At 49.9% G+C, this 27,085-nt stretch overlaps 1 protein-coding gene across 1 annotated transcript; it reads right to left on the bottom strand.

Moving 5' to 3' along the window:
• Positions 1-1,408: 1,408 nt before the first annotated feature.
• Positions 1,409-13,154, bottom strand: JDP2 (Jun dimerization protein 2). Its single transcript, XM_058421149.1, has 4 exons — positions 12,900-13,154; positions 7,140-7,363; positions 2,582-2,686; positions 1,409-1,747 (listed from the first exon to the last, which is right to left on the bottom strand). Exons 2-4 carry the CDS (start codon positions 7,338-7,340, stop codon positions 1,562-1,564), a joined length of 492 nt encoding a protein of 163 aa, XP_058277132.1. The 5' UTR covers positions 7,341-7,363; positions 12,900-13,154; the 3' UTR covers positions 1,409-1,561.
• Positions 13,155-27,085: the final 13,931 nt, after the last annotated feature.

A 27,085-nucleotide genomic window follows, 5' to 3' on the forward strand; every position in this document is an offset into this window, starting at 1 on the left:
AGATGAGCACACAGGTTCTCCAGGTGAGCAAAAAGTACAAGATGCCTGGATCAGCCAGTACGCACAGGGAGCTCCCACTGACCACCAAAGGAAATTTATCACCATATACACTTTGTAGAGGGAAATAAAGAGGCCCAGCACATGCTCTGCTTCCTTTCAGCAGAGCTTGATGAAAGGCAGAGGTATCACATTTTTCAAACAATGAAGATTGGCTCCTGACAGTAGCTGAGAAATGGGGCAGATCTGAACCATGAACTCCACAGTCTGGGCAGAAGGAAGCACAAAGGCACATAAAGGGATCACCAGCACAAGGACATCATGATAGCTCATTCTTTCTCACGCCTGAAATGCATTCAAACTGCTGTATTTGGGACACAAAGGAAACAGTTAAGGATGACATTATGGATGGCCAGTTCAGGTCTCCCTCTGCCTTTCCAAGTGGCAAGCCATGCCTGCCTATCCTCTTTGGTGCAGCACTGAGGTACTTCTTGCTTGACAATAAGTCAGAGTTACCTCCAAGGTTCCCAGCTTTCTAGGGTGAATTCTGGCCCACACCTGCTAACAGCACCACCAAAACAAGCTCTGGTATCTGCTCCACTGTGCCACTCAGCCAAGAACACACCTGGCCAGTTCAGCCCTGGCAGATGCTGCCACAGTGCTGACCCAAACAGAGCTACAGGAGGACAGCATACGCAAAGGTAACATTTACTGAGAGATACAGAACTGAGTATTATGAAGGACATACATGGATGGGAGAGGGTAGCGACACCACTGCAGAGGGCAGCTTGGACCCCCTTCCCAGCATGCCAGGAAAGGAGCTGGATGCTACCGGACAAGTAACACAATGGAGATAACTGCGGCATAAGTGTTTGTAACAAACAGACCATTATAACATACATTTCTATGGGATCACATCTAGTGATTATATAAATCCATATAGAGATCACTGTATAAAAACTTTGTAAAAAATACTTTAAAAAAGTGTAAAAATGTGCATTTAAAAGCACGGCCGACACGGACAGCTGGGCTGTAAACATTATACTGAGTGTGCTTGTGGGGGGCGCCTGCGCCACCGAGCCCTGACAGGCCTGCCCACCAGATGGGGCTGCATCAAGTGTTTGCGGTTCTTGGGTTTGGGTTTCCCTCCGAAGCGTGCGCCAGGAGCAGCGGCAGCCTCTGGGCAGGGTGCTGGTGAGCACTGCACAGCCGTCGCTCCTCAGCCTGCAGCCCCTGCTACCCACGGGCTGTGTGATCCTTGCGGGACACGCCATGGCTCTGTGGGTGTCCCAGGGCTGAGAGCAGGCTGAAGGGCTGCGATGAGGTATCACAGGGAGGTTGCCCTCACTGGCACCACCAGCCCTGCTCCCAGGTTCAGCCTCAGAGTACATGGTTGTCAGGTTCCTGATCTCCTCAGTTCCCATGTTTGGTCCATAATTCCCAAGGAAGCCCACTGGGTCCTGGCTGCACCAGGCCTGGGTGCACAGCTCTTCGTACAGTACATACATGAGAGACCCTGGAAGACCCTGTGCCACTGTCTCCTCCTCCTGGCCCTGTGCCACCTTCACTTCTTCTCCAGCTGCTCCAGCAGTGGGTTGGCTTCGCTCTCAGGCGTCTTGATGCTGTCTGTCCGCACGATGCAGGTGGGACGGTGCCGGTTCAGCATCAGGATGAGCTGCTGCCTCTCCTGTTTCAGCTCTTCTATCTGGGCCTTCAGCTCAGCATTCATGAGCTCTAGACGCTCAGACTCCTAGCAGGACAGGAACACAACCGCATGTGACTTTATCTAGCAGGACAAGATACAAGAAACAATTTGGCCAACATGCCACCTCTGCTCAGTGCTGTCCCTCAGCCCCTGCAGCAGGAGAGCAGACTGAGGACTTGCCAAGGCATCACATCCCTCCAGGCAGTTCCCCCCTCCAGCCCTGCTGCCTTCTGCTACTTAGTACCATCACACAGAAATACACAGCCACCACCTGGGGCAGGTTGCTGCTGCACCCCAGCAAAACCTCTGCCTGGCTGCTTTCCATGGTCTGGGAAGGTGTTTGGGAACCAACCCATGTTTAAGTTTTCACCCAGCCCATATGTACGGATCTACCCTTGTGAAATGACTCCTTGTCTCGTGCTATGTCATCTCCCCATGCCTCACTACTGTTTCCAGAAAAACAGCAAGGTGGTGTGACAGTTCTTCTGCCTTGGGGTTAGAAGTGGAGGGGTCATCTGGCCTCTGAGTAGGAAAATCTTTAGGACTTCAGTCAAGGAACCAGCACACTGCCAGCCCCTGTCCTGTGCCACACTCTTGTGGGTGATCCTGCTCCAGCACTGAGACAGAGACATTATCACTCCTCTCTCACCACAAGCCTGGAGCCAACCTCCAGCCCTGGTACCATGGGTAAGCTCTTCCTGGGCATGTACATGGCCACCACCTTCACAGCCTCATGAAAAGCAGGAGCTGTATTTTCCCAGATAAAGGCACTGCAGCAAGGGGCAGCAGAGGGGCAGTTCAGAAGGCAGCATTGCCTGTAGCCGGAGTACTGTTCGAGGGAGATCCCTGCTGTGCCCTGGGACACATTGGGGCACCCACCCGCTGCAGGAACTCTGTCCTCTCCTTCTTCTTGTTACGACATCGTGCTGCTGCTACTTTGTTTTTCTCCCGGCGCCTTTTCCTCCTCTCCTCTTCCTCATCCAGCTACAAGAAGACAGAGAAACCCAGATCAGAGCCAGCAGGTGTGGGCTGGGGCAGGAGGTAGGGGCGAGCACGTGGCAGCCCCACCCATGGCAGGACAATGTGGCAGCCACCCAGTCATGGGCCACCAGCAACATGACTTAATCCTCACTGGGACCTGGTGTGCCACTGCTACAGCCTCTGCCTCCACTTTGTGGGAACACAGGTGGGAGACCTGCACCCACAGCTGAGGCCATGGCTGGCAGGGGACAGACAACCCTTCACAGGGCCGCTCCCTCCCTGAGAAAGGGAACAGATGGAGAATAGAGCCCCCTCCCAGAAACATGGGTGGTGTGTCACACAGACATCTACAGGCTCAGCTTTGTGAGCATAGACATTTAAGGCATCACACACAGAGCCAAGGACAAGAGGCAGAAAAACCCAGAATATACTCCAGCTGGGCCTGCCCTATTCCAATACCGGGGACTGTCTGCTGCACTGCCTGAGTCACAGGGCCACCACAGTAAGGTGGGGACAGGTCCTGCATCCCCTGTAAGGAGGCAGGACACAGCAGCACCTGCACTGTTCACCATGACTCAGTTCTCTGAGCTCTTTGACTCAAAGTGCACAGGCCAGGCCAATAGGCCCTATGGGTTAGAAACCCATAATCAATGTATTTATGGATGTATACTGCAAAGCCTGTGTAAATGGCCTATGGCATGCCTACACCCAAGAACCCAAACTAGCTCCTTCAAGGAAAGTCTGAGTGCTGGAAAGCCCTGTGAAGTCAGGTTATATTTTGTAGCATGGATAGACTATGAAGAAAAGGTCCCTAGTGCCTTCATCCATATTTGGCCTGGGTATCTGAAATCTAAGGTGCCAGACTGAACTGCCTCATTCCTATTGACCGATACCTGGCCACAAGATCACCCCACATGTAGACACACCATAGTGCCTGATGGTAACAAAGGCTGCAGGTGCCATCATCCACAGTAGACTGTGCACACTGCTAACAGTCACCAAGTCCAAAACCCACTAATCAAAACATCCCAGTGTGATGCACAAGGACTGGATGAAAGGCGGACTCAGCAAAGGTAGGGTGAAGGGGTAGTTTAAGTAAGCTGCACGTCCAATATACATCACACAGCATGCTGTGGAAGGCAATGTCTGAGCTTTATAGCACTAATGGTTTTGCATCTTTTCTACCTTACTTTGCAAGCATTATACCAAAGTTGCTATTTTAGCTGGGGCTAAAATATTAAGCAAAGCCAGCATAAGCTGTGCACAGAATTCCATAATGCCAGGCTGCCACCATCCCTTTGCCAAGGCAGTGTTATGGGGCACCAGCGTAGCACACTTGGGAGAATTAGGATTGGAACTGCACTGATACCCCCAAGTTCAGTCAGGAATGGAGAGCTCACAAAAGCACCCACATAACTTAGATGTGACAGGTTAGCAGAAGTAATCTGGAAAGCACTACTCTACATTCTTCTGCCAGGTCTTACAAAATTTCCTGAAAGAAATTAAGAGGCGGGCATCAGGATAGATGCAATTCCCCTCTGCACATTTACCAACTACTCATATACCCCTAAGACAGCTTCTTGGACTTACAGGATTCAAGGATTACTAGCAGGATGAAGAGAGGTAACATGTGCACAAGGCTCCAAAAACACCCCCAAATTTGGCTTCAAAAGTACATCTTGGGCCATAACAGCAACTGGAAGAGCAACCAGCAACTGCACCAGCCCTGGGAACTGCCTGACATTTCCATGCCATGTTGGTCCATTCAACTAGAAGCATGGAACAAATGACCAGTCTCTACCCCACAGAGGGCCCAGCAAAGGTCTGTGTCCTTTAGATGGAGTACAGATGCCCAAGGAAGGTGGCCCAAGACACATAGAAGCAGCTTGAACTCTTGGCTCTGATTTTTGACCAGAGCTCCTGTAGCTTTATAGAAATATAGAAAGGTTTGGAAGAGATCTTAGAGATTACCTAGTTCCAAGCCCCCTGCCTCAGGCAGAGCTGCTGAAAGCCCTGTCCAGCCTGGTCTTGAACGCTTCCAGGTATGAGGAATCCACAAATTCTCAGGACAGAGAAGTTCTCTTCTTCAAGCAAGCAGGTTTTCCCCATCTGCTTTTGCTTGATTTCAATTCAAAAAGGTGACATGGCCCTGGTGCTCAGGGTTAGCATATTATTCAGAGGCACATGGGGCAGCGATGATTTCTCACCCAATAGCATGTCCCAGCAGTAGATCTGCAGGGGATCTCTGTGGGTAGAAGGTCTGGGGATGCCTCCTGAACTGCTTTAGTCAGCAACCTCAGAGACTGAGGTGATCACCTGCTTGAGGGGCAGGGCTCAGTCCTGGAGGGACCACCCCAGGTGGTATTCAGTGGTGGAGGAGCCCGGCAACATCTGTCTACACCCGCCCAAGAGGAGAGCAGCTTTCCCAGTGGGGTTGTCCATCACCCTGCAGCGAAGCCAGCACCCAACACCCACTGGGTGGGCTTTGTGTGTGCCCAGGCACAAACACCCCAATGCCAGGAGATGCTGGTGCCCCCAGCAGAGCAGAGAGAGCTGCCTGTCCTCCCAGGCACCAGAGAGTGGCATGCCAGCACCCAGCATTCCTGGGCTCCAGCGCACTGCAAGAGGAAAGCAGCTGCAGGCTGCCTTGCAAAACTATGCGTGGGCAGCTTCTTGGCTACTCATGGGATAAGCAGCTACTGCTTCAGCTCCCTCGGGCTTTTGCTGCAAAGCCTTGCCAAAGGCAGCTCCATTTGCTGTCTTCAAGTCCTCAGCTTCACAGGCCACGCAGAGAAGGAACCAGCTGCATGGGAGGTAGCTGTGCAAGGGCTGTCAGTGGGTTTTCTCTTATCTTTCCTCCACATGGTGCCTCAACAGCTAGTTCAGAGGACACTCAGCAATTCCAGTACCTGCTATGGGGCAGAACTGCCCTGTCCCTGTTACACAAATGCCAGTGACATCACATACCCATGCCCACAAAAATCAAAAGCAGCACTTGCAGGGCCAGCTCAGAGGTGCCCAAGATGCCCCAGGAAAGGAGCTGGGCCCAGGAAGACAGCATAGCCACAGTCACCCTCTTTCTTCCCCACCCCGTGAAACAAGGCAGGCACTGGGGACCATTTGCTGCACTAATACTCAGGCCAAGGGCCTGGAAGAAAATTTGGCTTCAGCTGCAAATGTGTGACTGCTTTGCCCATAGAGGAACAAAAGCCATTAGCATCCCCCAGGGCCTTATGATGGCCTCCCACAGTATCCTAGCCTCACCTCTTCCCATTGCAGAGCTGCCCAGTCCTTCCCAGGCAGCCTCCAGGCTGCACAAGCTGACTGGACATTCTCTTGGGCACAGAGCTCCTGTGCAAAGTGATCAAATGGACTACATCATACCAGTTTTACCCACAGGAGTCCATCCCAACTGGCTGGGGGGAAAGAACAGGGATGCTCTGTACAGGACAGGTGGGCCTGGCTGCTGAGCTTCTGCCAAAAAAATTGGGCTAAATCAAGTGTCAGCACCATTTGGAGAGCAGGTTGCTCCCTGGAACTCCTATCTTATTCCTTTCAGCCCACAGCTCATCACAGGCAGCTTTTCACATCATCCAGCACCTCCTTGCTCACGCTTCCAGAGAACACACACCACCCTATCCTCATATGGCATCATCTGAGGTAACTTCACCAGAGCAAATGCTTTGTTCAGAAGGCTGTTTATTGGACCTTTTAAGAGCAGCCAGCACCCTCACCAACACAGGACCTCCGAAATGGTGGGTTCCCAGCTCCACCTGCAGGCAGTAGGAGGTGCAAACACTCACCACCAGTTCAGCCGGAGTCAAAGACTGGATAACCAACACATGGGACAGCCATATAACCAAAACACGGTCCAAGCATCTCCCCAGTCCCTTCGGCCTGGTACTGACATGGCAGCCTGTGGTACCAAGCAGAAACTACCCACCTTCCCCATGCCAGGAAACTCAAGGTGAAGCCAGGGCCCACCCCAAGCAATGGGGCAGGGCCAAGTCCCAGGCAGCAGCACAGACTGAGTCACTGCTGCACACCGCTTGTCCACACAGCCCATCCCCACTCGAGAGGCAACGCCAACACCCGAAGTACCAAGGGCTCGTTGACACGACGGACAGGTTGTGTGACTTCTACTCTGGGTGCATGCCCCAACCCCAGGGACATGGTTGCACCAGACTCCACCTCACATGGAGGGTGTGAGTTCAGATGGCTGCCAACTGCTGCACTGGACCAGTCAGATCTGGGACACTGAAGCTCCCACTGCCAGCCAAGGACAGAAAATCAGGCAGGGAGAAGAGGCAGCTAGTGGAGCAGCTGCTAACATACACGCACAGCACCATGCTGGCCACCCTGCTACAACAGCCAAGCATGGCTGGGAGGGGAACCCAGGCAAGTGCAGACAACAGCCCTGCAGGGCCACCTGCAGACAGCAGTCCCCAAGACTCACCTCACTTTTGACAGGCTGGGGTCTCTTCCCAAGCTTCACCTCCAGGAACTGGAGCGGCGAGATCATGGCCCCGATGTTGCGGATGTCGGCGCACTTCAGCTCCTCGGCAGTCAGGGCTGTGCCAGGCAGTCCTGTCAAGGGGCCCAGCCCAGGCAGCGCGCCAGCCGTCAGCGACGGGTCGGGGATCTGCCCTGGCATCATAGCAGGGGAAACGGCTTCCTAGGCTGGAGGGGACAGAGACAGCACATTACAACGCAGCTACAGGGCCTCACGACACAGCACAAGACAAACTCGTGCTACAGTCCCAGCACCTACAGGGCTATGGATCAAGGAAGGCAGACATTTTCTCCCAGGAAGGGCAAAGGCAGAGAATAAGCAGAATCTGTATGATAGAACCCAAAATACATGAATCCTGCCAGGAAGAATAGGCTACTGGGGTGTAGATCTGGAAGGGGAGAGACCTGAGAGGCAAAGCACCAGAAGAACAGGAGCTGGCTGCAATGACAGTGCTTTGATCCCATGGACACCATTCTCTGGAGTACAGCAGATCAAGGTTTGCTTTTAACTGCGTTTTGCTTATTCAATGTGTGGATTATCAGTACAAGAAGAAAATGGCACGAAGAGAACTGTAATATGCCCTAGGCTGGATTTCTTCTGGGCAGGCTCAGCCACTAGCCAGGGCTGGGACACAGCACACTGATAAAACTGAAAGAAAAAAACCTGCCAGTGTACAAACATCTCTCAGCACAGACACAAGGAAACAAAGGCTGCAGGGGAAGGGAAATGGTGCAAGGTTCAAAAGTCTTCTCGTATCACGAAAGAAAAAAAGCAAGAATAGAATCAGGGCAAACTTCAGCAAGTCACTTATAGGGAGGAGAAAGGGAGTTATCAATAAGTATGAAGAACAAGCAGCAAAGAGGTAATAAAATTAAACCTAAAATGGGAAATCCATAGAGCTGGAGCTGTTACATTAGTCCAAAAGCCATGGGAGCAGATGGTTGTTGGCTGCAATGCAGGTACATCCTGCTGTGTAACTGGCCTGGGACACTCACAAGTTACCTATTTACAACATTCAGAATCAGCTTCTGTCCACACAGCAGCCATTTGCTCCTCTTCTTCAACTCAACCACATGTCCCAGTGTGCATGCACTGCTCTCCTTGCTCTGCCCATCCAGAGAAGTCCCAGCACAGTGTAGGAGCCCATTCTGCCCCTGTGCAGGAGGCACCAACACACCAGGGATAAGGACCAGCAATGTCAAGAGAGAAACAGACTAAAGAGTGGACCCAAAAATCTCACTGTGCAGTTTTCTGCAACCACAAGAGTCAGTTACAAGGCAGGATTCAACAAACAGTTGGAAGAAATTCGCGGAGGCTCTTGCAGCACCCATTGTCAGAGAAAGGAGGAGCATTAAATGAAGGATAACGTGCACTTGGCCTGCTCTTTCCAAAGCATCCACTCTCATCTGCTGAGAGACCAGGTAACAGACCATACTGACTTTTGGCCCAGGCAGTACAGTCATGCAGACACACACACACACAAAACACACACATAGCCAAGCCAGCTGCCACAGCTGCTCAGCCATCCTGGGATGACAAATCTATGTCAGTACCAGGCTGAAAACCTGAGTGAAGCTGCATGTGAGACAGAACTGCTGGATCCCAGAACCACAGAACAGTTGAGACTGGGAGGGATCTCTGGAGATTGCCTGGTCCAGCCACTCTGCTCAGGTGGAGTCAGTGGGAGTTGGCTGAACAGGGTTAATCATGACAAACAGAGAAGTTAAGGATTTCTTGGCGCTGGCACATCTCTTTACCCAAGAGGTTATTTAATACATTTGTAATGTGAAGGAAGCAGAGATAAGCAGCAAAAGGGAAGGAAAAACAAGCACAGAGGCTAGTCAAGGGCAGAGAGGCTAATGCAAGTTCCACAGCATCCAGCACGGGTGCTGTGCAAGCTGTATTGGTGTGACAGAATGATTCGCAGCAGAGAGTGCCTACAAGCTGCAATGAGCTGTGAACTATCATATAGTCTAATCTGCCAACAAAGAGGTCCAGGTGTCAGCATGAGATGTCCCCTGGCAGGGTTTGCTCAGCTATGACCAAGAAGACTTGAGAAAGAGCAAGGCAAGCAGATGCAGCAAGACAGAAGCCATAAAGAGGTGGCAAGCCCTCTGCTCCAGTCATCCTTTAGGACACAAGAAAGGAGAGAGCAAGCCAGTGCTCATCAGTGCTGGAAGCACTGCTGGGGGGAGAGGAGGTGATCTGCATAAGGTCATTAATGACTCAAGAGAAGAGGAAAGACAGACAAGTGACTTCTCAAGAGAAGTGATACTACCTGATGAAATGGACTCCTGCCCATTTGGTGACAAAAAAAAAAAAAAAGAGAAAATACTTGGTAATGATACTTGACCTTAGAAAAAACTACTCCTTGAGATTGCAAGGACCTAAACTGATGCAAAGCATTAATTCTTCCACAGAGATCTCTAAACTAGAAAACTGTAATTCCACATCTGCAGTGCAATCTTGTACTGAATCTGCACCAACATCTTGTGAAGTGTCCAGAGATGCCCAATGCAGCTGGGCTCTGAAGCTGCACGCTACCTCCCTCCCCCTTCCTTTCAGTACTATACATGGCTAAGATGCTTCATTCCTCCAGAAATAAGCACCATCACACCCTTAGGCTGCACTCCAGACAGGAAAATACAAGTTATTTAGGGAGTGTGGCTAAATCACTACCACCTTCCTCAGAGGTCATCCGTCTCCAGCAGGAAGGCCCCGGGACAGTGAGGTGACATCACAAAGGGCAGGTGAATCTAGAGGTTCTTCCTAGGACCCCTTGCCACAAGACAGAGCTGTATGGAGTTAAATTCAGTCTACCATTTTGGGATAGCTGTATACATTGCAGAGCTGGCCATTTCCCTGATGCTGTCACCAAGGTGACATGCTGTGGCACTGGGGAAGACACCTGCCAACAGTAGCACAGCCCAGCCCATCCGCTGCGCAGCCCTCATTGGCAATCCCACAGATGTCCATTCCCAGTTTGAACAGCTTACATAAAAATTTAAAAAGAAAAATTATCAGTAGCAAGAGTATATGAGCATCCACTTGAGGTTTCTCACAGACTGATTTGGGGCCCCAACCCATCCTTTCACAGGGTTCAGGATGAGAATTGACTTGAGTCCAGCCGGATGCCAAAATCCATTCTAGACTTGGACGACTTGGCTTTAATTTATTCACAGAATCATAGACTATGTTGAGTTGGAAGGACCCATCAGAATCATTGATCCAGCTCCTGACCCTGCATAGGATAGACCAAGAGTCACATCAAGTGCCTTAGACTGTTGTCCAGACACTTACTGAGCTCTTGTCAGGCTTGGTTCTGTGACCACTTCCTCGGGGAGCCTGTTCCAGTGCCCAACCACCCTCTGGATGAAAAACCTTCTTCTGATATCCAATCTAAACCTCCCCTGCCTCAGCTCCATGCCATTTCCTCAAGTCCTGTCACCAGTCATAAGAGTGACCCCTCCTCTTGCCCTCACAAAGAAGTTGTAGACTGCAATAAGGTCTCACCTCAGCCTCTACTTCTCCAGGCTGAACAGACCAGGTGACCTCAGCCACTCCTCAGTTTCCCCTCCAGGCCCTTCACCATCCTCATGGCCCTCCTTTGGATGCCCTCTAATGGCTAAATCTCTTTTCTCTATTGCCCAAAAACTGCTCACAACATTCAAGGTGAGGCCACACACGTGGACCAGAGCAGGACAATCCCCTCCCTGAACTGGCTGGCAATGCTGTGCTTCATTTTCTTTCATCATGACTTGCAGTTGACAGCACCCAGGATAGACAGTCCAGGTCTTCAGACAGACTGAATATATGGTCTCAGCAATTCATGAAATAAGGAGCAAGGAGAAATCCATTCTTCAGACTGTGGGACAACCTCACCACTCAGCACCGACCCCCCCATGCACTCCTGAGCCTGGGGCAGATCCCTGGGGACAAGTGGCTAAAGATTTGAGAAAACACTGTTTTCTCCAGCACACCTCCTCCTTCTGCATCTTTGATCTGGTAGCTTAATATGCCTTGAAATAGCCTCTGTACCAGTGTAACACACAGCACAGGTCAGAGTGAAGGGGATGGCCCAGTATCCAATATGCTGTAAAAATTTATCCTGGATCCAGGGACTGCAGTGCCAAAGCCCACATTACACCTGCATCAGTATAAACTAAATTTTAAGGTGATCAAACCAAAGTGCTAGGAGCCTTCTGGAAAACCACAAACCTGCACATTAAGATGAGGTGAGAACTAGGTGGAAAGAGGGGAAAGTGTCTTCTACAGGAGAGAGCTTGCTCAGGGGTCAGAAAGCTCAGGAGCACATTGAGAACTGCCAAGAGTCAAGCTGAGTTAGGCCTTGGAGAGGAATGTAACACCATTCCCAGCAGGGCTATAACTGTGGAAATAAAAAGGAATGAGGAGAGGTGCCATCCCTCTCTGCAGAGCAGGGGTGCAGTAACAGATCATCTCCCCAGTTCTTGAGGGCCCTCAGCCCCAGGCGTTGTCGTCACTCCCACTGACTGGAGGGACTCAAACTTGAACAATTCCAACTTTGTTCCACTCTTTTGCTTCTTCCTAATGTAAGCACAACTTTCTTTTTATCCCAAGTCCCAGATAGTTCGCCCTTCTTTTCTGGTGAGTGCCAGAGGTAAGTTATACTTTGATCATGTAAAAAAACAAAACAAAACCCACTAGAGTATGGAATTCTATTTGCTACTTCAGTCTTCTTCCCAAAGCCATGGACATGCCTACCTATAGCTCCAGTATATTTTTACCACATTGACATGGTAGGACAGAACTTTAAAGTTCAGGATCTGAGTTTGACCTTTAAGTTGCAGCTCTTCAACAGCCACATCTTGCTGGATGAGGTGAATACAGCTGGTGTCTTGCCAATTATTAATTCCTTTCTGGATATTTCTTTGCAGCATTTGCTATTTCTAAGGCACATGAACCAACTCATCTCTATATTCCTTCACTTTCTAACGTGATGCTTTTGTTGGGATTCTTATTAGATTTTTTTTCTTTTCAGAACTTATTAATATTGCAGCCTTTTTCTGTCAGTTCCAGGTGGTCTTTCAACATCTCCTTACAGGAGCTTGGAAATGTGGTGTCTTCAGTTTTCTGGTGTCCTACATTTGAACCACACAACTCCTTTGCACACATTGTATCAGCTATGCTTTTTCACATAATGAAGCCAACAGCAACATGGCAAGGGGAAAGAGAATGTGCAGTCTTGCATATGACCATTGGATCAGCATGACACCAGCTTCCTGAGTTTACATTCACCATAACTCTGCCTTCTGCACCAATACTATTCATCATTTTGTGCCATGACATCAAGATGCTCCAGAGTGAATTAGGAGACAGAGAAGGCTTTCTTACAACTTGAGTTCAATGATGAGTAGTTTATGCTATTCATTGCTCTGTTCAGCAACTATCTTTGCAGCAAAAATCTGGTAAACACATGATTTCACAGATCAAAATTCAGTTTTTACTTCCTCAGCTTTGCCTCTACACTCCCTTATTCTGGTTAAAATGCTGTAACACAAGACTTGACCTCTTGCCGAAATGTCTGTAAACCCTCCTGATAATTGCAGCAACTTTTGCATCCTTGCTTTGGCACTGTTATTCCTGTGGCTTCAGTCAAGTTGGTTACTTTATCAGCAATCTCACCCCCCAAAAGCTGACAGCAGTACAGCTTTCTTTGCTCACCTTGGTTTTGTTGCATCTTTCCCACCAGTTTCAAGCGTCGCGTGCTTTGTTCCCCAACTATGTCCTTATGGTCAGCAGTCTGTGACACTGGTTGATTTCATATTTCTTAGAGGCAGCACCCGTTACTCTTAGCTTTGCTCCTATTGCCAGAGTCTGTTATCTTCTGGAAACCAAAACCTAGAGGGAAGAAGCTTTACCAAGTTGTTTCTGTCCTATACAGTTACTCAGCTTCCTCAGTGACACTGTCTCCACATACCCTCCTATTCTTTCTCCTGCAGTTCTAATCTTCATGTTATTTGGCTTATTTTTTTTAATGAGTTAGGGTTTTTTTCCTCTTCCTATACTGATTTGGTTGCTGATTTTTCAGGGGACTTGTTGTTTGGTTTTGTTTTGTTTTTTTTTTAAGAAGTTGATGTTTGCACAGCAGTTACAGCATAAATCTAACGTGTGTAGGCATAATTCGTGGAACCCAGTATCCCTCGGGGCTTGTACTCCAGTTGCTAGCCTGTATTCACACCTCTCCTGCCACCTCTTCACTGCTATTCTTACCCAGACTAAAACTGGCACAGAAATGCCTACCCGTGTTGAAATCATACATTCAATTCCCTGCACATAGACTGTGCCTCAGTTCATATCCACCATCCTATGTATCCCCACTTATCCAGAGATGCTGTTTGTTTTCTTTATAAAGAAAGTGCACTTGCTACTGTTGCATCAAGAGCCTCATCCTGCAGAGACAACCGTGACGTCCCAAAGCAGGCTCTGACAGTCACATTTCAATTTAACTTGCCATTACTGCCTTATCTCTGGTGTCAGCTTCCTCGGTGAGAGTAAGGGCTATTTTGCAGCCTTATTTTCAATTTTGCTGTCAATAATACAATCACAGTTTCTTACAACATAAGCTATTTCACATGTGCTGACATCTATAATGGTTGATCCAAGTACCCTTCTGATGCTCAGAGAGCCAATCTAGCATTTAATATTGCCAGCCAGCAGATTCTGACACTCCGTACCTACCAGCATGTTTCTCTTTTGCCCATGTTAAGCACTGCACTAAGGCACAGTCTGTCCTACCAGCCCCTCTCCATGCTGCCTGCAGGATAAAGGCCATGCTTGCCTGGTATTCTCTCACCAGGCTCAGCCTGGGTGCCTGCCATTACTTGTCAGCTGCAATGCACCAGAGAACTGCTGAAGTCTGTAAGCCACCATACAAGCAATCTTTGACCTCTTCATTAGTGTGTTAGCACCTAGCACAATATTGCCATTTGTATGTATTGTCTTGGAGCACCCAAGTCACAGTAACTGGCCTTTCACCAGCTCCTGGCCAACAGGGAATGATAATTCTGCTTTGGAGATCAGAAGCAGCACTACCAACTTCTAGTTCCTTAGATTCTACTCTGGCTTTATTGCCATTTTAAAACTATTTTTTAACTGCTGGCTATCAAGCTACCTCAGTCTGTATGTCATACATTGACTCTATCTAGTTCCTTCTGTGAGCAGAAGGATGATTTATATGAAAGCCCTTTCCTGACATACCCAACTTCTCATGCCCCAAGAATGTAACTTCCTAAACAAAGACAGGGCAGTTGGCTATCACTCCTTCTCTGAAGCTCTGAGCCACTCCTTTTTTCCATCTGAAAAGACTGCAGAGTGCTGATGGTCTGAAGCCTACAGACCTTCTTCCACTTCTGCTTCAAGGTTCAGGCCTCAGTGGGGGCAGATGAAGGCAGGAAGACACTGCCCCATATTCCCAGCGCCACAAGTACCTTACTGTGCAATTAGAGTTTTCTTCTGCTGTCTAAAACACAACACTCTCCCATTGCCACACAATTCTATCTGCTCTGGATGTATTTAATTTTGAGTAGTACCTTATAGTAATATCTTCTGGCTAGCTGCTTCTGCTCTACACTGTTAAAAGCAGTAACTTGCAGGGTCAGTGCCAAGCACCACAGTGATCAGTGTCAAAGTTATTTACCAAACATCAGAACACAGCAGCATTCAAGGCCTTTGGGGGTAACCAGACTTTTCAGATCCCCATGAAGCAGCTCTGGTAAATATGGACTTTAACAACAGCCACGGTGCATTCATTCAGTCAGTTGCTGAACCTGTTGATGCCAAAGAACCCACCACCTATAGCATACTGAAAAGCTGCAGTGACACCAAAGGGGATAAAATGCACCAAATGGGTGCATGCTCTCTCTTCACCGAGCACCTAACATTACTCACTGCTTTACAGCATCACAGAAATTCCCTCTTGCTTAAAGACCAGTTAAAGGCATGGTCACAGCACAGCCTATCAGGTGCAGTGAGGTGGAACACACCACCTCAGAATGCAGGACCCTGTAGTACCTCCACACTCCATTTCCATACCAGGAGGGAGACAGCTCCTACAACCAGCTTCTAGGTTTGCAGACCCAAAGATGCATCTGTGCCCTTCCCACAGACACTTGGAGCTGCCATTCTCACTGTTCTTTCCTCCCACAGGCAACCCCATGTGGTGGGAGAAGAGTTGCAGGGTTTGTGAACACCCATCCGTGTAACCTCCCATCCCCAATTCACAGAGTGAGTGGGGGGGCCACAATGCTGAACAGAGGAAGGAGGTATGAAGAACTGTTTCTCAGGAGGTGGAATGCTAAACTTACTGCATGAGTGGGAACATTCTGGCTCAGTCCTGCACATCTAGCTGGCACAAGGAATATCCGAGTCATTGACAGACAGAGGGCTATGAAAAGCTTTCTAAAAACAGGAATGCAAAGAGCCCTGCTGCCCTCCCTCCTCTTCTGCATCAGGGAAGCTCAAAGTTTCCTACTCTGTGCACATGGGACAGCCCAGAGCAGACAGCATCTCCTTGGCAGAAATGCCATTTTGCAGCCCTTGTCCAACTGAGTCTCACCATTAGACCTCCACACCTGCCTGTCTAATGCTTTGACTTCTTGTCCCTTTTATGAGGAGGGATACTGGTTCTCCACTCCTCAACTTTAGAAATAATCTTCATTAGCCATTAGCAAAGCTGTCAGCTCACAGCCCTTGCTCCCTGAGCATTTTCCTCCATACCTTCACAGGACAGCAAAAAGCTCCGGTTTAGCGGCTCCCACCACTGCAATGCAGCGATTAACTTCCAAGCAACCTGTCACAGGAGGGTTTTGTACAGCACCTAGTATAGCAAGGCTCCCTACTGCAATAGTTAATTGCAATAACTGCAAAAAAATGCCATTCATTATCACAGTATTATTAAGACTGCAATTAATTATTTGAGGTTGCACCACCCACTGGACAGCACTACACAGCAGGAAGGTAAAAGCTATCCTATTCAGACCTGAAACAGCTCAAAGAGATTTGAGAAGGAAGGAATATCCTGGTCTGAGAAAACCTCAGTGTCTGAGCTGCAGCCTAACCTCTGACTTGTTGAAATTACCCAGGGCCTTCCACAGCACATGTGGTCAGGGCTAGAATCTTCAAGAAGACAATCCTGCTCCAGCACAAAGCTCTGCCCTCAGGGGCCAAGGATGGCCTCAGAGATGACAGGCCCCATCCCCCCTACAAACTCCTCAAAATTATGCCCTGAATACCAGGGTCATCCACAAAGACCTCTAATCCATATAAAGACCAGCTCTGGCTAGTTTGCAACAGCACTGCTCAGCTGAGAGGCCTGTATGTGCCTTCAGCTCCCTGGCTGCACATTAAAATAGCCTGCAGTGTTTGGACTGATACTCTGGACAGTCCAAGCAACTGAGAAATGCAACCAAAGACAGATGGCATCAGGTTTTCAGTGCCCCCTCCCTGGTGCACTGGCACTGCAGGAAACACACATGCTGGCAAGCGGTCCCATGCCTCACTGTGCCTCTGCCTCCCTTGCTCTTGGGGCCAGGCCCACTAGGAACAGCCACTGCAGTGAAAAGAGCCTCTTACAGCCTCACATTCAAGACATTGCATGCTGCCAAATACCCGGCCCAGGCAATGCAGCTGAAGTAGCAAACACTAGCAGAGGGAAGGACACCACAGAGCAAATGCTCAGCACTGCTTGAACACTTGGACACACTGCTCAGATGGACAGGGCAGGAGGAGGCAAGAAGTCTGAGGGAGTATTTACTCTTCCTTGGCAAGGAATGTAGCACAGGGACCTCTGCATCCTGTGAGGAGCAAAATACTCAGCTGTGGAGATGCAGGGAAAGCATCCATAGGTGTCTCAACGAGGAAGTAGAGACAATAACCTGCACACTAACTCAGCAGATTTTGTTAATTCCCCAGACACCAGGGGCAACCAATTGCTACATGACCCAGTAGTGGTGTGGACAGCAGCTCCTGCACCCACATACTCATCCCCTAGATGGGCAGGTTTTTGCACTTTTAAATCACTAGGACTCATAATAAGAATCTGAAGTCCAAAGACGCATTCACAGATGCCCTCACGCGTGCTTTTACCAACCAACTCCCAGGGCAGACTCTGACAAGAGCCTCCAGACAGCAGGTTTTTCATGCAAATTTCCTCAAACCCAGCTAAAAAATCCTGGTCTGAGCTGCAGAAGCATTTGCTTCTGCTGTGCTCTTGGAGTCCAAACACACACACACACACACACACACACTCACAGTTTGGCAGTGGTTGTGTTCCAGGGCTGGTAATGCAAGCCATGGAGCAGGCTGCCAAGACAAGCAAGAGAACGAGCCAGGCCCCGTTTCATTGGCCACCATACGCTGCATATGGCTCTGGAACCAGCCAGCACAGTGTTCTCACCCTCCTTGAAGGCATAGGAGACCCTGTGTTTTCAAATATACCTCCACAGGGCCTTCATTAAAGGAAAATGGAAACATAATGTGGCTCTTGCTCCCCTGGTATTTCTCCCTTTCCCTCAATTTGCTCTCAAACCTATTTCCCTTCCATGGAAAAAAGAAAAGCGCCTCCTGGAGCAGAGCGTGCAAAAGAATGCAACTTCCATTCAACTCCACGCCTGACTGCTAAAGCGGACTTGGGACCGCGCGGCGGGGGCACCTCCAGGGTCCCCTTTCCTTTTCCGGGCCTCCCGGGCTGGAGACACGGCTGGCGACGAGCAGCCCGCCCGGCCCGGGCCGGCGGCCGCAGGGAGCCCGCGCCCCTCACCTGCGCGCCCAGCCGGCAGGTGAAGCGGAGGCAGCGAGAGCCCGAGAGCGGGGGGAGGCCGCCCCCGCCGCTCCCGGTGCGGCAGCAGCCCAGAGCCAGGCACCTCCAGAGACAGAGACGGCCCCAGCCCCCGCGCGTCGCCGGTGCGGGGGTAGCAGCCCCGCTCCGAGCCGCCCGTGCCCGCCCCCGGGGAGGGTCTCCCCGCATCTCCGCGGTGCGCCCGACCGCCCGGACACCGGCACCCTGCCCGCTGCCGCGGGACGCCGGGATACTCCTCCGGGCGCCCCGCACCCCGGGCCCCGCCGTCGCTGTCCGCCACCCCCGCGGAGCCCCGCGCCGCCGCCCGCCCCCCCCGCCGCAATCCCGGCCCGCCCGCGCCCACACCCACCGTGCAGGGCGACCGGGCAGCCGGGGTGCCCGCGGGGCCCGGCCGTAGGGGCCGGGCGCGGGCTGCAGGCTCGGCCCCGCCGCCTCCGCCGCCGCCCCGACCCCCGGGCCCCGCCGGGTGCCGATGTCGGTGCCGGCCGCCGCCGGGGCGCCTCGGCCCGCCGCCGCCCGCCGCCCCGGTGCGCGCCTCCCGCAGGCTGTGGCAGGCGGCGGGGTGGGTTGCATCAGCCCCGGTTATATAGCGGCCCCTGGGCTGCGGGGAGGGGTCGGGAATGCGGAACCGGCCAGGCTGCCAGCGCCACACGTCAGGGAGGGCGGGGGAGCGGGGCCGCGGGGCGGGGAGCGCCGCGCAGGGGTGGGACCAGCCGGGGCACCCCGACATCCCGCGCCTCGGCAGCCCGCACCCCACGGCGCGGCATCCCCGCATGCTGCACTCCGGGACTCCGCACCCGCCACCCCTCGGGAACCCTCTGCCCTCGCAGCCGGCATTCCCGGCACGCTCCGGCACTCTTGACCCCTCCGCACCACGGCGCCCCGGGACCTCGCAATCCCCGACCGGGTGCGCGTCTTCCCCGCGCTCCCGTTTGCGCCCTTCCACGCACTCTCTGCTCCCCTCCACGTCGCTCTCGTTCCCCGGCGCACGCCAGGACACCGTCCCGGTGCCGCCACAGCCGTGCCCAAGCTAGACCGATTTGTGCGGAGCCTCCGCTCCCCAGTCCTGACCCTGGGAAGAAGGAGGCAAAGGACGAGAGAGAGTATCCAGTGCGCCCCAGCATCAAGCCTACCTCACCCAGGATAGCAAAGGCACGGGGACAGGGAGGGCTGAAAGGTCACTCCACTGTCCCGTGGGAGGCAAGAACCTTCTCATCTCATCTCATCCCTCCCCCAGCCTAGCCTGCTCATGTCCCACACAACGCTGTCTCACTCGCACAAGGGCTAAAGGCTGTCAGCCCCAGCTCCACCACTGCCTTGACTGGCCTGGAGAGTAACCAGGAGGAAGCAGAGGGGTTCAAGGTTCCTATTCCCAGGTGTTTTGCTTTCTTATCATCAATGGGACATCAGAGAGGGACATTGCCTGAAGCACAGGTACATTCATGGTGTCCATGATCATGGAGCAGGTGACAGACTGGGGCCTTCGTGACTGATTTGTGTTTGTTTCTTTCCTCTTTCTCTCTAACACTGGCCTCTTCCCAGCTGCATCAGCCAAACTGGTCTGGGGAAGCAAAGCTTTGCACAACTGGAGGACCATGCTGGACCTGCCATAGGTACTGGATTCTCCAGTACCTGTTCTCCAGGGCTGTTGCTCCTAAAGCATTCCAGGACAGAAAGGCTCCTTTTCCTTTGGAAAGACAACATCCTAACAGTAGTTAGCAAAACCACCGGGGTGAGCAGCACTACCCAGCTAAGCGACAATGCCACCTCTCTGACCCACCTAACATCACAGAGAGGCACCATCCACCTTACCTTGTTTTCCTTCCCCTGACTTGTCAGTCATTGTTTCTTTTCAGCATTCACCAATTTGATTTCTTTTCACAATTGAGGATTCACACTATTCATCATCTACAAGTTCTTGCCATCAGCACCTCCAGCCTTGTCCTCTTCATTTGTACCTCAGCAAGAGAAAGAGAACTGATATGGAGAGATCCGGGACTGAGCAGGAACATGGGATCAGAAATGCTGTGTTCAACATAGGATATAACCTGCCCAGGTTGTCCTACAGAATAAGGTAACATCTTGGCATGGCAGGACACTCCACATGTATCTTCATTACCAATCTTCTCATACTGTTGTTCTTTTGTTTGTTTTGTTTTCAGAGAGGCAGACTACTTTTTATACACTTTTGCATACAACCCAAACATTTCCTTATTCTGGGCACCTCATCTTGGGGGGGAAAGGAGAAATGTCAGCCAAGATGTATTTTTTCCATATGCATTCCTTCCTGCATCAGATAGGACAGACTTTTCTATTGCCTTAAGCTGCAGGTATCCCAATGGGATTGACAAACAATATTTCTCTCTGGCAAATCAGACAAGTTGCCTTCAGGCATGGCAGCTTCCTCACAACTGCTGCATCCTGAGGGAAGGGAAGAGGGCAAACCAGAGGGATTTCAGAAGAGGCTGATGACCTGGTTGAGCAAGGTCCAGTCCAGCACATGGTTCCTCCTGCAGCCTTTCCCTACCCTGGGGAAGGTGGGAAAGTGTCATTTCCCCTTCTTTGCAGGGGGTTGCTCTGTCTTCCACCGTTTTTGCCTTTTTCGTTTCCCTTTCACTGGTGGGCAGAGCTGAGAGATCTCATTGCAACATAGACATCTATTGCCCCAGCCTTGAGTACTGGCTCTTTCTCCTCCAGACAGCCTCCACAGGATGGGAGCAGGGGTCCAACATCCACCAGTCTGCAAAAGACCAGCACTTGCAGCATGTCTGCAGTGCACTGATTTCAAGACTGTGCTGAAGAATGTTGGAAAGTGGGAAGGAGAGCCCATCAGCTTACAATTTCTTTCCTTCCCTGCTTCCCCACTGCAGGTCCTGGAGGCAGCTGAGCCTCCATTATTATAAAAATGTAAGTTAGTCCTAACTGGGACTTATTTAACTTAACTATTGAAGAGCTAGTTCTAGGGAAGCAATCCTTGTCCGGGACAGTGCTTACGCACATGTTTAAAGGGACAAACTTGCATCATTCCTCCTTGACTTGGGAATTCTTCTCTCAGAGGGGAATTTTCCTTGCTCTTGCAGCCGCCTGTGCTTGAACTGTTCTTTTCCCAAGCTGGGTTTTGCCTCATGTAAGCAGCAAATATGTTTACTTTTCAGATAGTTTCATTTTGGCTAGAAAAGGCATAACAATAAACAGAGAATTCACGGCTTCAATGGGTAAAAGTGGACAGAAATGTCACCTACAACAGGCTGTTTGCTGAATGATGCAGATAAACACGTCTGGCTCTACCAGAGCTGGTCAGTCTTGCCACTGCGGGGGAAAAATGTGCTGACAAAGACAAATTAATCAAATGTGAATGGCAGCGTTTGCGATGGAGACAGGAGCTGTTGAGAAAAAAGCAAAAGTTCCACTGCACAGAACACAAAAAGCTGTCAGTACCTTGCTGCTTGGCAGATGGCTTTCTCTTCAGATGAAAGGGATGATTTGCATATTTTTGTCCAAAATGAAGTGTGTGGAAGGTGAAGGCTCATGGATGTGGGAACACAGCCCCTGCAACACAACGTGGGGACAGAAAGTTATCAGGAACAGAGAGAACTCTAGAGCAAAACAGAGCTGCACCAGCATAGAAGTTTGACAGCAAAGGAGTTGCTCTCAGTCCTCAGGAAAAGTCTTTGCTTTTCTCCTGCCAGCATGCATTCCTCTGCCTTCTCTACGTGGATGACCTGTGCAGGTCATCAGCTGGATTTAGGCCTAGGTCAGGACGCCACAAAACAGCACCACAATCACCCTTGTTTTTTACCCCTCTTCTGGATTGTCTGGTGGCCCTCTCACAGCGGGACTGGACACTGCCTGGGGCAGGCCCACGTCTTCTGAAGGTGGGCAGGGGAGGCAGAGTCAGTACTGGCCCCTCTTGCCAGGTTTCTCTCTGAAACCTGTGACAGCCCTGTCTGTGGCACAGCAACAAGAGCCACAGCATGGACGAGGCTCCTGAGGGTCCTAGATATTTAATGTACCCTGTCCAAATGCACTGAGAACATACTTAAGACCCCAGCAATGGAAATCCTTTGCTTGCCCTCTGCACCCTCCTGATGCTACTGTTAGTAGTGATGAGCTCACAGTAACCTCCCCTGAGACATTCTTGGCCAAGAAGGCCAATGATACACTAGACCTAAACATCTCTAAACATCTCTGTTGCATGACCAAGCACAGCTTTATGTGCTTGAAATTAATCAATATTCTAAGTCTAATCAAGATGTTAGCCATTCCAGTTCACCTCCTGAAATCTCTTCTGGGCTGACTAACACAACAACACGCAGGTGGGACATGCCTGGCAGATATAAAGCCACGCTGATATCCTACAAGTGAAATTCTCTTTGGCATTGCCTCTTGGTGCAGGCTGACAGGGTTAATGATCCCTTCCCACCCACTGAGGCTGAGAGAGCTGTGCTGTGTCTCTGCCTAACCGGGATTCCTCAGACCTGCTGCTTGCTCATACACTTGCCATCCAACATTTGCTATATAAAACAGAGCATTTCAGCTTTTACCCACCTACTTTAATCACCCAAATCCTCATGAATCTGCTTCCCTTTTTCCTGATCTTTGTCTTCAGTAGTAGTATGCAATCCTGATGGCCAGTTCTGAAAACCATTCGCTGAAGGATGTGACCCAGGACTTGTACATTCAAACTCCTGTAAGCCACAGTACAATACCTATCTGCAGCAAGAAAGAGCTTCACCCCCCAGGAGAGAATGGTGGTGATACAAGTAAAGACGTAGCTGCCATTTGGCCACCTCTGGCTACATGTCACACCACCCCCTTGGCCACAACTCAGTTCTGATTTAACTGTTCCCTTCATGAATCCCCAACCATTTCTAGTCTTATATTTATTAAAAATAAATAAATAAATAAATAAATAAATAAATAAATAAATAAATAAATACTTCCAGTTGTTTTCCAGAACTGGGCTGAGAAAAGAAAAATCACACAAGCAGTAGGAGTGAGAGGATGGTAAATTGCCCCTAAGTCACTGAGGGAAAGCAGCTGTGTCTGGGCCGGTGGCAGTGCTAAGGTCTGAGTGGTCACCAGCACAGTGGTCAGACAGCGCCACACAGGCTGATGGGCTGATTGATCCCCACATTTCTTGTTTATAAAAATAGGACTGATTAGATACTGGGGCTGGAAAATGCTGTGCAAGAGCTTGTCTCTGACAAGCCAGATCCTTGAGTTAAATAATCTTTAGGCTGGACAGTTGTGGAATAACCTCTTCAAAAAGGAATTTCCTTTTTATCTTTGTCAGTCAGACACTAGCCTGAACTTTGAAATATATATGTCTCCTTAAAAAGTTACAGTTCTATCTAATTCTTATCCCTTCCCCATATATCTTCTCTGTAAACTGACATTATATTCCTTGCAGTCCCTGTTCACATGGAAGGAGTTTCACCTTTTTAGTAACCTTCTTTACGTGCCTTATGTCCCCTATTTTCCCCAACACGGGTGATGAGAAGCATACAGAGTATTCCAGCTGGAGGTGTATCCCAGACTCACTATTATCTGAATTAGTTTCCCTTCTACTATAAAGCCCCTCCTGCATGGCTCCCAGAGGCAGACTGCTCTGAGCCTTCAGGGCCCACAGTTTCTGCTCTGCAGTATTTCTGCAGTGCCAGCACAAATCACCTTGTGGCCACTTTGCCTTGTCAAGAAGTTCCTATGAAAGACAGTGCTCCTAGCCTTTTGAAAATCCACGTCCTGCTGTTATTTCCTTCAACAGGAAACACTCCATAACTTCTAGCAGCTCCAGGAGTATGATTTTCCTTAGCAGAGAAAGTGAACCATAAATTTCTTGCTGTAATGTAGCCAATCAGATAGATGGGGGCCTGCAGATCCGTAATGAGCATCCAACAGTTTACTTGGGATGGAAATAAGACCTAAGTCTGCAATTCTTTAGCTCTGTCTGCCCTCCCCTATTGCTGCACACAGTTGTCATTCTCTAGCACTCTGCTCCTCAGGTACTGGTACCCAGTCCTGAGGACTGCTGTTTTTTGAGACACCAGTCTTGCTTTTAGAAGTTCTCAGTGGCTGAAGGTGCCTTCTCTGTAGCAATTGAGAAGTACTGTTAGGGGGATTTGTTTCTTTTTCTTCTAGGTGTAGGAATTAGCTTCTCTGCAGTGTCTTAAGCTTCTTTAGCTACTTTCTTCCCTGTTCCTAAAACATGTCAGTCCTCTCCTAGGCTTCCTACTTTCATCAGGCTAAATGAAGGTCCTATAAGTTTTACTGGGTCTTTGTGCTTCACATTTTTTCCCTACCTGCCAGATTTACATCTAACATATTCCCTACTGCAGCCTATTCACCTACTGGCTGCTTTAGGCTTAAACCTTCATTTTTTGAAGGATCTCTCATGCCTTGTGTCCTAGAGGGGTTTGGGGCAGGGTGAGGTGGGGGCTCCTTGCCTTCCTCTGGATATCTTTGTCAACAGCAATAGTATTATTAATAAAACAACCAATGAGAAAGATCTCCTGATATTTATCCAAAACTCTTTCTTCACTCAGTGTCCCCTATCCTCCTTCCTCATTTCATTTCCTCACCATCTCTTCCTTACCCTGCTCCCCTGAACACTTTGCTTTCTCACTTTTCTGGCTTTCTTCATTCCCACTCCCTCCTCGTACTCCCTCCTTCTTTCACTGCCTCTCTTCTTCCCTCCCTCTCCTTGGCTCAGTATTCAAAATCCCTGCCCATAGCGACGAAAGGAAAAACAACAACACAACACTCCAGCCTGAGGAGGCCAGAGCACGGGATTCCTTCCGAGAAAACTCAGAAACCAGGGAAAGGAGAGAAAGCAAACAGTGAGACCAGGAAGAAATCTGCAGAAAGCATGGATATTTCAAGGGGGAGGGATGAGCTGGTATCTCAGGGAAACTTGGTGGGGTTTGAGACAAACAGAGAGACACGTTCACAGATCCAACCCAAACACAGGAGAGAAAGTTCTGCTTTCTGGGGGAGGGAGCTGGGTCAGGAAGCCCAGTACACACAGAGAGAGCCACAGCATACAGCTCTGCAAAGGACAGAGGTAACTGTACAGTTGAGAGAAAACAGAAATCAGTAACTTGTCTTAGGGATGGGCCAATGCCCTGGGGACAAGCAGGAAAAGTTCCTGCAGTGGAGGTAGAAGGGCTGACTTCCCAAGGGATGTTGGGGAATTCTTCCTATCAAAGGCAGCCTGTGGGCCTGAGGCTGAAGAGTTAATACCCCACAGGAGGGCCCAGGGGAATCCACTGTAAATAGGTGTGGTTTTCTCTGAAACTCCAAGAGGCATTTTCTTTCTGTACCAGTCTGGACAGGTGAGAAATCGGAAGAAGTTGGAGCCTGTGCTTCCCAGTAACACAAAGCAGGGCTGTTAGTACAGGTCTCACTGTTTGTTTGCACACTCCAGCCTGGCTGCTTAACTCTGTAGTATCCAGTGCCAGGAATCTCTGGCAGTCAGCATGGTGGTCCCCCGGGTACAAGCACCTGCCTGTTAATGGAAAGCCACAGATTAATGGAGCAGCACAAGGAGCCTTAGTCAGTTACTCATTGCAGAAAGGATAAGTTCAGTGATAAGCAAAAGAGCCAGATATGGCATGTGCAAGAAAGGAACAGAAGCAACTCTCTTCCCTCCTCCTCGCCAATATCTCACAGGTCTGCACCCCACACTCCAGTGCTGCACTCGGCCTCCCTTCCTGGCCTCATCACTCACAACTGCCCACACCAGGGCCCAGCCTTGCCCTCCCCAAGCCACATCTCTGCACTGAACTAGAGCAATTCTGTTTCTTTCCCCAATCCTTTCTTGATCTGGCTCTGCAGCCTGCCTGCCGCTAGGCAGGAAGCAGTTTTCAATCTCCTCTGCTACATTTTCCATTTTTAATGCAGAATATTGGAACATGGAGGATAATTTTCCCTCTTCAAATGAATTGTAAACATAGCTGTCTCCCAGAAAGGTAGAACTAGAAGAGACACCAAATCGCTAAATCCAGCCATAAGCACTAACAGCACTACTTATATAATTCCCTTCATAAACTAACCAGGCTCAGTCTTGGAACCAATTGGAATTTTGCTCTCCCCGTTCTCACTAGAAGGCTGCCCAAGGATCTTACTACTTGGAAAGGAAAACATATTCTGTTAATCTCCAGTCTAAATTTGCTCAGGCAAGGAAAGACAGCACTCATGCAGCTAAGTGCTGGGTAGGACATAAGCCTCAGAACAGAACTCAAACAAATCAGATGGAATCGCAAAGAATAGCACTGAGGAATGAAAGCAGAACTGTTTGCAAAGCAATTAATCTTGGGCTTGGAAGTGCTGATTTCCCCAGCTATTTCATATCCTGAAGGCTCCTCAGCCCTGTAGGATCCCCACATCTCTTCCATTCTCCAAGTACATATTAGGGCCATGACACAACTGTGTCTCTGGACCACCAGCTCTTTTGAAAACTGCTTCCAAGCAAAGGCATTTGTATGAAGATCTAGCCTCCACGCAGTTCCCTGAGTCTTACCTAGGACAGTTACTGCCAAACTGCAGCTTCAACCCAGGAGAGCTGCAGGAAAGGAGAATGCCAGTGTCTACAGAGAGTGCAACGTGTATATTGTCCAAAGTTCAACACATAAAACAGTAAAATGAGGTTGCAGAGGGTTGAAAGCTTATGGATAGATACTACAAAGCCCTGGGAAACAGAAACTGCATTGAACAGAAACAGTATTGAAATTTTCTTCTGCCCCCTGATCCTAGACACCATTGAAGTAAGCACAAAGGTTGGGTTTTCTTGCTTTTTGGACAAGTTCCACTTACAGGAAGCCAAAATAGTGATGCTAGACACAAAGGCATGTCATGTCCCAGCAGAAACATGGCTTCCCAGCTTACATGGGTAGATGCAGCCGGGCCACAGATACTCGCACTGAATCATAGATTCCTGTCACCCAACTGTGGATGAAGATAATGGGAAACACAACAGAAGAGATGGGGTAACCATCTGCTCTTCTCGCTTGATTGTGCTGTGAAACTGTAGGCTCTGTTTGGGATAAACCAG

The sequence above is a fragment of the Hirundo rustica genome, chromosome 6 (genome assembly GCF_015227805.2).
Source record: "Hirundo rustica isolate bHirRus1 chromosome 6, bHirRus1.pri.v3, whole genome shotgun sequence".
Classification (NCBI taxonomy): Eukaryota; Metazoa; Chordata; class Aves; order Passeriformes; family Hirundinidae; genus Hirundo; species Hirundo rustica.